This window comes from Dipteris shenzhenensis, chromosome 1, assembly GCF_047967505.1.
Source record: "Dipteris shenzhenensis isolate YYH24624 ecotype China chromosome 1, Dip_SZ_1.0, whole genome shotgun sequence".
Lineage (NCBI taxonomy): Eukaryota > Viridiplantae > Streptophyta > Polypodiopsida > Gleicheniales > Dipteridaceae > Dipteris > Dipteris shenzhenensis.
Window position 1 is genome coordinate 12439390 of NC_141596.1, and position 12703 is coordinate 12452092.

A 12703-nucleotide genomic window follows, 5' to 3' on the forward strand; every position below is an offset into this window, starting at 1 on the left:
CAACTGGCATTCATTCCAGCATATGCGCAATCACACTCCTTGTCTCTAATCCTCATCCATCCCCCTTATTAGCTACATTGCTTTTCAACTGATCGAGCTAAACCATTGCTCTCGCCGCCCGCCCAATGCCATTTACTCCGACAAGCGACCACAGAGCGAGAGCCAGGGAGAAATGCAGACTCGAGTAACGAGAGAGACCACGATAGAATCGCAGTTTTGAGTAAACTAGTGCAGTGTAGATTGTGGGGGAGAGAGAGAGAGAGAGAGAGAGAGAGAGAGAGAGAGAGAGAGCCCTGAAAACTGCACTTTGATGCCTCCTTGCTAATTGCGCAAGATGCATCGACTTGCATTTTCCTTCACATGAAAATGCCCTTTGGCTGTATCAACATTGGCGAAACATAGCCTTCCGACCGCCTAAATCAAATGGCTGCCGCCATGAGCGTTCTACCAGCATTGCATTTCACGGATGCGAGCTTAATCCGAGGCAATTCCAGGTCTACTTTCTTTTTCGTTTTGTTGACATGAAGACGTATGAGTGAACGCGTCTGCTGATCGCAAAGGCGTCTCTGGTTGCAAGGACACCACTAATCCGTAGTAACACTTGCTTCTGACCACATTGAATGAGTATCGGAGCTAGTTTCACGTCAACGAAGGAAAGATGGGAATTGCGTGTGAGAAATTTCTGGGGAGTTCATATTCTAGAGGTGAATACTTAACGGAGTAATTTAAGGGAGGAGACGATGGTGATGATTAATTGGACGAATGACGAATGCCGGTATATGAGGAATGTCGTGGTGAGCGAGAAGCAGGCCCTTCATCCCCTGTACCCGTGTCTATATGTGGCTCATTTTGCAATAAAATCATCACTTTTGATAGATTTACCGTGTCTTGCATCAAACCAACTTCCCCTAGCAATGCCAATCTTATGGTGTATTGGTATCATTTGTTCTAAGCGTAGGAATTAGAAGTGGTTTCATACTCTTTAACATGACCATTTCTAGAGTATGTATGTCTCCCCATACAAAAGATGCAGCATCTAAAATATGCTCATTTCAGAAAATGTCGGATGTATAAATATTGTTGTAATCAGAAGTTACATTTGTCCCTGAAGCAACCGTCCTCAACTAGAAAGGAGCAACTACTTATAGAGGCACTCAACTAAAAAGCCTCCTCATACACGGACTGCTGAGGGTATCCACTTCTCAGTTGTAACGGAGTGAGGTACTCACTGGAGGTGCGTCCCTTTTGCCTCAAACATCTTTATGCCACATAGCTGCTCATATGTATTATCTCAACGTCATCTTCAACGTCCAGCTGTTCTTATTATCTCACTGGAGGTGTGTCCCTTTTGCCTCAAACATCTTTATGCTACATAGCTGCTCATATGTATTATCTCAATGTCATCTTCAACGTCTGGCTGTTCTTATGAAATCAGAGTTTCTGAAGGGTCACTCACACAATGCTTCAACAAACCATGAAAAGCATGTTGCAGAATCTAGGCATGTATCCTAATTGTCATGCTAGACCTTCCACATAGTGGAAGAATGTAAACCAAAGGAAAAGCTTGAACCAAATTGAAACACTCCGATAGATCCAACTTCGATAGATGTGTGCACAAAAATTACTCTCAAGGACACTCAGATCTGAGATAATAGACAGCAGTCGAAGAGCCAACAATACTCGAAGTATACTCCTCAAAGCGCAGGTCAAAAGCTTACAACCTTAAGTTCCCATAAGTTCAAACGCTGCAGCTAACTGCTGCCTTGGATGCTCTATGGAAAGCTGGTTCTCTGCTCCAAGGTCTGCCTTGATATCTGCTCAGCAGCAAGCTCCCTTGTAGAGTGTCAGTAGCCTCTGCTCAATGATTGGACATGGGCACAACTGCCCATGGGGAAAGGACCTCATTCTGACGCCCACTTTGCTGGCTGTCCAGCCTGTTGTAGGGCTGACCAGCTCCTATCAATCTGGCGACCCCACAGGCTGCCTTTTCTTATGGCCAACCAGTTCATGCTGGCCGACCTTGGTCGAGCTAGGCTGTATACTGCCCCAGTCATGCCCTTAATATCGCCACCTATGCTGGCTCCGAAACCCCCTACTACGTGCATGTCCTCTCCATCAGATCCTCTATCTGTAGATATTCTGGCGTCTCCATGTGGATCATGTTCTAGATCTCGATGCCTGTGTCGCAATCAATCTTATGCTGCCCCTATGTCAGCTTTTACTGCTAGAAACATCCTATGTGACTGCATACGTGTCAACCCATTAGCTGTCCATACGGCAGCCCGTGAATTGGGCCAGATCCATGATGACCTCTCCATATGCTCATTTATAGTTACCATGTCCCAATGCGTGTCATACGGGGGCATACAGGTGGGACATGTGAACCCACACTCTGCTCCATCAAAGCATTGTGCAGTCGCCAATGAGATGTTACATGGCAGTCTGTCATGCCTCCCCATCCTTCATATGTACCGTGTCCCAATGCTCGCCATATACGGGCTCACAGGTGGGGAATGAACCCTCTGCCCTAACAAGTCACCAATGCGATGTTAAATGTAAATAGAATGTGACATCATACCTCTTAGTATTTTTGTACAGTTCCCAACCTGTGTCTTAAGCCTTGCCTTGCTAAATTTTAGCAGGGATCTATGCCATGTTGCCAGGGACACCTGCAGGTGCCTTTTATTGGAGGAACCCTTGGGCACAAAGATGCATGCTAGATGACGAACACTATGCAGCTTCTGATTCAACTTTGTTAGGCAATCTTGTTAGTTCTTATTGTGGTAGAATGCGTTAAATCTTTTTAGGTGTGTGGTGTACCTCTCGCCTAGAGAAGGAAAATTAATGTCTTCAGAAGACCGAAATGACCTTTGAGTCAGTACAGTACAATGCATGAAATACCAGCTAAATGCTTCTCCCATTCACTAAAGAAACGTAACAAGTGCAAAGCATGACTCTTCTGATATGTAGTGCAATGCCACTTAGATAAGCTAGGCAGGCCCTCACTCAGAGAGAGAGAGAGAGAGAGAGAGAGACTCTTTCAAATACACTGTTTACAGGTATAGGTGTAAACACATCAGTAAAGCAAAGGTGGAGATTGTTTGCTTCTGCAGTACCCCTACGTTCATCGGGAACGTGAAGGAACATTCACATAAAGCTGCTGCTTCTGCCTTGGTTGCAGCCTTCTTGGTTAATTATGTTCCAAGTCAGGTCATCCTATGCCTGCTTCCTTTGAATTGATTTGCTCTTTTGGGATCTGATGTGATGAGCTGCTAATTCAGGCATCTAGTTAACAGAGTATATTTTCTTGTAGCGAACAATCTTCTATATTTCTTGCTCTCTGTTACTAACAAGCTAATCTAAGTGGATTATGGCTCATAAAATCTGGTAGCACATATGCGTAGTCAATCATTGTATGTCTTATAAGTCTTGGCAAGCATTATCTGTTGAATGGAGCAGACATAGCTCTATCATGTGGATTGTAAATGGATACACTACGTAGAATTGGAAAGTGTCGGCTTTGATATATAGTATCAATGAGCTAAGGCTTTTCCAATTGCTCTCTCCAGGCATTAGCTGAGACTGTTCTTGCTCATCCTGTGAGTACTTTTTGTCAACTAGCAGCAGTCCAAGCAGACAATGAGATTCTCAAAATAGTCGGTGCCTCAGGCAATACGGAGGAAGAAGCACCTCCGTTGATGATGGGGGGTATGACTGCCAGGAATTTTAATCCAGCAAGGTATGCAGGAAGGTGGTTTGAGGTAGCTTCCCTGAAACGTGGATTTGCAGGACAAGGTCAAGAAGACTGCCACTGCACACAGGTTAGGCCTCGATCATATCTGATAAGAACGGTACAATAATTGGTTCATAAATCGCATTTACAGCTTTCTATCTGGATTTATTCATTTTAGGTGTACAAAGTAGCAACTTGAGGGCTATGCAGAATGACGCAAGCAAGCTCTTACTAACTGGTAAAAAATATTTGAGGAAAGTGGAACAGGGGGGGGGAACTAAGCAGAAAACTTTAAGACAACTAAAGACAGGCAATGAGAATGTCCAAGCATTGGTTGCTTGAGGCATTCCACGGTCCACCAATATTTTGGCTATAACCAGCTAAAATTTGGGATGTTTTACAGGGTGTTTACACATTTGATGAGAAGAACAGGGCCATACAGGTTGATACCTTCTGTGTGCATGGGAGTCCAGATGGGTACATCACTGGGATCAGGGGGGTTGTAAGATGTGTGGATGATGCAGATTTAAGAATGGCTGAGACAGAAGAAGAGAAACAAGAGATGATTGCTTCAAAGTGCTATCTGAAGTTCCCGTTTCTGCCGTTCATCCCAAAAGAGCCTTATGATGTCATTGACACTGACTATGATACGTTTGCACTTGTCTCAGGAGCCAAAGATAAAAGCTTTATCCAGGTATGTGTGTTGCATTTCTTCCATTATGGAACTTTGCCAGGGTATGCACACTACTGGAATGGAAGTCTTGTCACGTCATTTATGTATGTATGTATGCACACACAACTTTTTCCTTATCTATTTGTTTTATATTACAAAAAGCACTCCCCAAGTAGGGGACATGCAGCTACAACATCAAAAGATTTCATTATATGACAAGAAAACAGGATAGTTAAGATCCCAAGCGTGCTGGTTTCTATCCTCCCATAGAATCTAGCGTGCCAATAGTGAACCCATGTAAAGATCATACTCTTGCCTGACAAAGTGAATCCCAAACAGCCTGAATAGCTTGCCAAAGCAAGCACCAGAAAAACAATCCTAAAGACTTTGCTGCAGAAAAAGCTAGAAGTCCCTAGTTTCAAGGCAATGCCTAAAGAGATGAGGCATAGACTCCTGCGGGGACAGGCATCGACAACAAGTAGGAGGAGAAATATGTTGACATGCCAAGATGCGTCCAAAAGGAAGCACCCCAAGCAAAACTCGCTATAAGAAGATTTGCTGACAAGGGGAATGTTTGCAAGCCCAAATTTGTCGCAACCTTTCTTTCCACCTCCGAGAAGTATGAGTCATAAGCAGATGTGATTTGCATGAGTAAAAGCTCAAGGATGAGGCACCAAAACCTTGTATAACTTTGCAGCCGCAATATCAGCCAACAACAATGAATGACAAGCATGATCATCCGAGTTAAGGGTCCAATCTTGAGGCCGTATATAGTCTCAAGACGAGGCACTGGCTGAAAGTCATGAAGCATCTGTGACAGGATGGCTTTGTTGCTGTTGTTTACATGTGCCACAGAGGATCTCCTACACCACTACACTTCTCCTCCTACGCATCTCCATCTTTCTAAGAATTATGCTTAGAACATGACAACTTGTCCTTCTTATCAACAACCTATCAAGTTCCATGTGCTGTTTGCTCATGATTACTAGTTGAGGCTAGCTAGCTCTAGTTAGCCCTCTACCAGCCTCACTAGAATCGGGAGATAGTCACTCCATGTTTAGCCATGTCATAGATGCTTGAGTTAATATGAGGCATTTCTATGATATTCTACAAAATATATTCAAGTTGCTGCCATTTATCATAGATATCAACTTTTTAATCTTAAGAAGATTTCGTAATGCTTAAATCTAAGAAACTACAATAGCTCCCACTAGTAGTATAATTAAGTTCACATAATTCATGAGAATATTCAATACAACCCTCCACTGAACAATTCGGATCTTTGTACATAAAATCTTTAAAGTTTGGAATGCCCGAGACAATCAAATCATTGATGAACCTCCTAACTAGAATAAGTGTATAAAGAACGATTGGAGAGGTCTCAAAAGAGAACAATGGTCACATGAACTCAAATTCATAAGCGAAAATGTAGAAGCTATTATCAATACAACATAGAGTTACGAACAAAGCAAACGACATCTTTAGTATCTATGAATTTAACTTTGCATTTATCTCTTTCATATCTACAATTGAAACTTGGGAAACAAGCTTTTCTATTCATAACTTCAAATCTTTTAACTGTATCTTTTATCAATCAAAATCTAACTTAGATCTATTGAATCTCTCTCAATACATTTCTCCGAATCTCATGGATCTTTGGTAACATGCTTGTAGAGAAATAACGTAACTACTTTGAGACATATGTTAGAGAAGTCTCATAAGCAGTTGTAATGAATCCAGGCTTGGTTTTTATGAAAACTTACAAGGTACACAAAGACAAGAAAGACTTAGGTTACAAATAAACTCAAAGACTACAAGAAAATTTTGGTGTTTTATAGTCACAACTAGCATACATCTTTGCTGCAGAGTTAACTTCTCTTAGAAGAGATTGCAAATAAAACTTTTTGCGCTTGAACACAAAAGTATTTGAACATGTATGCACACAAACGTTTACTGTACTTATGTAGGGATGTGTCATTTCCTGAAGGAGAGACCTACCTTTATTGGAGGTGCAAACCAAAAATTCTCTTACTTTTTAACTAGCTGGATTTAAAACTGTCAATGTAATAAGGGACCTTGGACTCCTTTTAAAGATCCATCTATTTGAAAAGTAAACTTTGAAACTCATTTCTCTGGGGGTTTTAATAGACATGAATCCTTGGAAGAAGAAAGTTTAAATTTTGTGCCTTTAGAAAAGCTCCCTTAAAAAAGTAGAAAGGATTGAAGTATTACCAGTAACAAGATTTGCTCAGCAAAAGGAGCAAACTTTTTACTAGTGCAACAAGAAGGGCTACTATGCATGGCTTTCCGTCCAAGTTGTGTAAGATTTCTACCAATGTCCTTACAATCAAAGGCCTTTTATCCTAGTGTTTTCACATATTTCCAAGCAATCAGAGGATCATTCCAATGAGAAAGAGCATTCATAATCCAAGGTGTCCTCAAAATATAGGACGTCAACCTATCTCGTCAAGATTAGGAGAGGTAAATTTAATAAGCTCTTTTCTTAAGATGGGAGTAGCGCTTTTAAGGCCCAAGAGCTTGAGTTTCTAGAAACTTTCTAAGAGCACTCTCAATTGAATGCGATTTTATTAGTTGAAGATCTTGATAAGAGAAATTTCTGAAGTATATAAAGATCTAAAATGAGCCAAAGCATTATATCTTTCAAAGACCTTAATTAAAATTTTGACCCAAAAACATAAGTCATTCCAAGAACTGTAACCAACCTTGTCCTATGGTTTGAGGAGTAAGGAGACCTACAAGGAAAATTATGCATGTACACGTAACGTTTGGAACGTTCTTAGGCTTTGGATGCGTCCTCTAAAACCATAGGATTCGATGTGCTTCTCTTCTTTCTTACACCTAACCGTCACTATGCGTACTGAATTCTTGGAAGCACTTCCATTCCTTTCTATTGCTTGGGGGATGAGAAATTCTTGACAAGCGGCAGCCCTATTTTTTGAATGTGCTGAGATGACCGTCCCTTTAAGGTAAATTTTCTCTTGGCCCTGAATTTTAAAATATAGTGATAATAGCTTACTGTTGTGTTATCCTAGGACAGGCTTTGCAGCTATGCTTGCAATCTTGTAACGGTCCTAGTCTGGGTTGCATTTGCATTTCCTACCAGCCATGTGTAAGTGTATGATTTCATGCTATCAGGGACATTTAGGTAGTGACAAGACTTGTGGTTTTGGTCTTTTTCAGGGCTTTACCTGAATACAGAGTAAAATATCCCTCCATCTTTGAATCATGTTCCAATTGTTGGCGATTATGAGCTTTGTATCAGGGAAAAGTATTACCTGTTGCTTCTCCTATCTCCTGTTTTCTGAATGAATCTGCTTGTGGCAGAGGTCTGACGAAGTGAGCTGCACCTTGAAGCTTTGAAATGTTTTTATAGCAAATGCACGATTGTTCAAAATCCAATAGCTAAGTTCATTTCCATGCAAACAAAAGCTGTGGTACATAGATCATATCAGGAATATTATGAAATCCCTCGAGGTATTGACGAATTTGAACAGATTGACCAAGTCGAGTTGATTACCACCACTGCTTTGAATTGCATTTGGTCTAATAGTTATGTTGGATCATGTATGGCGCTCCATCTCTGCACATTCTTCTAATCTGTTTAAAAGTACACCAAATGCCTAGGACATGGTCAGTTCGTTGCAGAGCTTTGAAATAAAATTTGGTAAGACGATGAGTTGTGTCTGGGTATCAGTCCACAAAGGCTTTTTTTGTCAAATAATAATGGTGGATGTGGAAAGACTTTCCAGCTTTGATCCATGGAGTGAGAAACTTTCCACTACTGTTTGGATTACCTCCTCCTTGCCTTTGGCTCCCTTAGAGGGCAAGGACGTTTTATCTGAGGCAGACCCTATGGTGTCCAAGAGCCTTATGATGATATTTAACGGGAATGCAGTGGCCCATCAAAAATCTGGTAGTGCACATCTTTTTGGTACTTTGTCAGACGGAAGAGGTGGTTGTTTAAAAAGGGCCATTCTTCGTCCTTATACATTCTATTGTCTTTGTCATGCTTTCCGTAGATATTCTGGACAATTAACAGCTCTGCATTCTGAGGTTTGTTCTCGGATTGATGGGTTGCTTGAAGTGTCTCATAGTGATTAATTTGTTGGTTCTAATTCATGATCGACATGAAGACCATGTGTTAAATCGAGTATTCTGATATAATTCTTGTGTGTAGATTTATTCCCGTACACCAAATCCAGGGCCGGAGTTTATTGAGAAATACAAAAATTACTTGGCAACCATAGGATACAAGGCAAGTCAGATAAAAGATACACCTCAAGATTGCGAAGACACATCCATGGGACAGCTGGAGTTGATGATGTCCATGCCAGGGATGAACGAGGCTCTGACCAACAAATTCCCAGACTTGGGATTGCGGCGTCCTGTCCAGTTCAACCCTTTCACCAGTGTGTTCGACACTGTTAAAAAGCTCGTGCCATTGTATTTCAAGTAGTCAAGGACGTGCATGATTGGATGAAGATGGAGCTTCCCTCTATCCCAAAATATTATGTATGTGTATGGGAGGGAACATTGTCGGTACAGGCCAATGGCAGATTAAACTGAGGAGAACGATGTCGTTGGCTGACGGTCCTTAACGAGCTTCCCTCTATCTGAAAAAATATGTATGTGTATGGGAACATTTTTGGTACGGGCCAATGGCAGATTAAACTGAGGAAAATGATGTCACTGGCTGACAGTCCTTAACCAGCACCTTGCAAAAGAAGATCATAAGAAACGGTATAACAGAAAGTAAGACCTCGTAGCTAAGAATCCCACCATGAATTCTGCAATCAATGTACTCGTAGCCTTGTTCTCCATCTTGATGCATGGATTGTTGTGATGTCCACATACACATGAAATTCGGATTGTTTAGGTGTTTTATATGGATAGGGTTGTGACTTTCATGCACTCTTGAAAACGCCGATGCCCATGTGCATGCGCGTGCTCTCTGAGTGAGAGAGAGAGAGAGAGAGAGAGAGGGAGAGAGAGACACACAGAGGAAGGAAGAAGTGGTAGAAATCCTTTTGTTGAGGAGAAGCATAAGAAGAGAACTACATCTACATAATCAAAGGATAAGGAAGAAGAGCAAGAGAACCTAAAGGACATCTCCTACTGTGGAGAAGTAGAAGAAGAGAAATGCACCTGAACAGATAGAGAGGCCAAGGAAGAAGAGTATCCATTAACATAGAGTAAACATGGCACAACAGCATTTAAGCTTCGTATGATGAAAAAGATCTCCGTGGAAGCAAAACACAAAATGACACTCTTGGACACCATTTCTAACATGGCCATGCCACAAATGGAGACCAAGTGGATCATTTACTATAAGTTGTCAAAAGACCATTACTACAAAATCTATCAAGTCTCAATGGTGGAAGCTATGCAAATATGGGACTTGCTACACAACTAGCAAATCCACCAATCCCAAGGTGGAATGGGAACATAAGTTAAAAAATAATGACTCATCCAAGATAAATTAAGGGTTGTGACAATATAACTAAATCAATAAGTACCTCTCAATCTACACATTCTCTCCCCTCATTCCCCTCTATATGGAATCAACAAGCAAGTTTTGTGGCTTTGATTTAGAACCCCTATTTGTTTGACACTTATCTTTATCAATCCAATCTATTGCTTAGCACAATGTGTTCCATTTGCTACTTTTTTTATATTCCAAGTCGATGTCTAATCATTTGTCTTTAATGTAGTCCTCTATCTATTATAGCGATGACCCCCTTGGTTCTACCTCCATAAAGACCATCAGTAGTGGACGATAGCCGATATATTGATGGGATAAGACCATGCTATTGTACAAATGTGAGAGATAAATTGAAGAGTCTCCCTTTTACTTGCAATATTTATTGGGGCTATTCATTAAAGAATTCACCTAATATCCTACATGGCAATATCTCATTCCATATGTTTCTTTTTATTGTTATTTTTCTTTACTTGATTGTTTAATTGTAGAATGATTCACTTTCTATGGACCTCCTACTGATAGTAATGTGCTAATTATAATAGGATACTCTTTTATAAAGTAATTGTTGACAATTGGAATCTGGGTGGGAGGGTGTGGAATCCCCCCTCCAAATATAATATAATTCATTTGACGTGGTCAAATTTTTATTTTTTAACTTATTTATTCATTAAACTTTACATCCCAACATGTACCTAATATTTTTATACGTATTACATAACAACATGTCTCAATCATCTCAACTAGGAATGGTAGTCATGAGCTTAGTTTGGCTTACTTGTCATAGTTGTGATTGAATTATCATTTGGAATGGCTATTCTTCTATGTATTATCTAATAGTGCATATAGTAAACCAAGGTGGATACTGTAATACCCAAACAACCTACACTAGATTTGGTCAAAAAACATGTGCTTTTGGTCTTAACTTAAATTTCTTTGAACCAATGCCTATTAATCACACTGTCCCTCATATCTTCTTCACAAGTTTTCAAATAAACAAGAGCGATGAATATGTTCACAATATCACTTTGAACCAGTGCCTATTAATTATCGTGTCCCTCATATCTTTTTCACAAGTTTTAGAATAAGCAAGCAAATGAATAATTTCCATTATTGCATCTAGGAAAGGATATCATATAAAAAGCATAACAAAAGCATTTGAGCCCCAATATTAGCAATTTGCATAGGGAACATGAATGAACTGGCCCGGGCTTGTGAATGAAGTAGATGGGATTTCCTAAGCAATGTCAAAATATAGCCACCAAGAGATAGCATGACTGTCTTCTCTAAAAAAGAAACAAAGATTACAAAAATATATGGAAAGAATGAACACTTTAAACATAGAACACAGGACATCCATATATTAGATAACAAAATAAATACAAGTACTTCCATCTAAAACAAGAATTTTGACAATATAACGATTCTTACTACAACCCATAAGTGGATGGAATAGTCACTAGAGCACAAGGACTGACAATGGAAAGGCTAGGTTCCCTCCAAAATGGCATTCACACATGGGTTAGCATATCTAGCCTTATCTAAATTAAAATCCATTGAGAAGTCATACCTTTTAGATCCAAGACATAAAAAACAAACACCTGAGAGTGAAAAAAGTATAAATAATATGTAAATAGATGAAGAAACAATGCAATATGGCAATTGTCTAATATCATTTGCTTACATGGAATACACCATAAATTCACATGCACACAACTTATAACAATTTATAGTAGCCAAAAACTTCTTCTATGGTGGCACATACATGCTAATCCTTCAAAGCATAGAAATAAACTCTATCAAAACAATCCAACATGTCGTATCCCGAGTCTCTATGCTCATAGTTTTGATAGTTTGACTAGTTGCCAATCGTGTCACCTTATCTCTTGAGTCGTGATGTACTCCTTAACGAATACCCTAATTCTATCTGCTTTTTAATTATAGGTAGGGTGATCTATAGTCTACTATGCATAATTTGGTCCCCTATAGACACTTAGGTGACTTATGGTGGTTGGTTCCCTATCAAGGGGTCTAAGATTATGGGCCAATACCCTACATATCAAGCCTCATATGAGGAGGAAAACATGGCTTGACACCTACCAGGTTATTGGAGTGTGATGTCCACAATGAACAACCACATGAGGTCTCATGAATGACCCATATGTGGGATGTTATACCAACATGCGGTCCAATTATGAACCCTGAATGGGTACCATGTGATAAAAAACATGGCTGTGATAATGAGTAATGGAGTAGTAACGAAGGTAAATTTTGAAGGATTAACTCAATTATCATATTATATTCTTAATATTCAGTAGTCGCTAGCTAGCTTGGATTGGCCATATGCATTGATGAGACAACATTGGTTAAATGGGAAAAGTATAGCATAGCATCAAATGCATGTGGACTTCTACGTTTTGTTTTCATTGAGAATGGTAAAGATGTATTGAGATCTTTGGAGTCACTAGATGCTCAAGTTAAAAGGATGGCATAGCTAGAGCCTTCAAAGGAGCATGGGTTCTCTTGTGTCTTTACCAACAGCTGTGACCTGATAGTCTAATAGGCTATCTTCTAATTCTCACACATATATGCATGTGAATTATGTTTGTAGACTATAAGCTCAACTTTAGTAATAATTTTTGTACTTAATTTGGATTTACACGAGTCCAAAAATTTTGAATAGTATGTTAAGAATGTTCCTATGAAAGCTCTGTGCTTCTAAAAAATCCGGCTTATCATTCAGTTGAATATCGTTGGAGCATTACTCAAACCAAAAGGGACTAGCACATATTCATAA

At 39.9% G+C, this 12703-nt stretch overlaps 1 protein-coding gene across 1 annotated transcript; it reads left to right on the forward strand.

Annotated features, from left to right (window-relative positions):
- Window positions 1-9274, forward strand: CHL (chloroplastic lipocalin). Its single transcript, XM_087372165.1, has 5 exons — window positions 1-494; window positions 3060-3210; window positions 3570-3821; window positions 4137-4427; window positions 8605-9274. Exons 1-5 carry the CDS (start codon window positions 424-426, stop codon window positions 8881-8883), a joined length of 1044 nt encoding a protein of 347 aa, XP_087228291.1. The 5' UTR covers window positions 1-423; the 3' UTR covers window positions 8884-9274.
- The last annotated feature ends 3429 nt before the right edge of the window (window positions 9275-12703 follow it).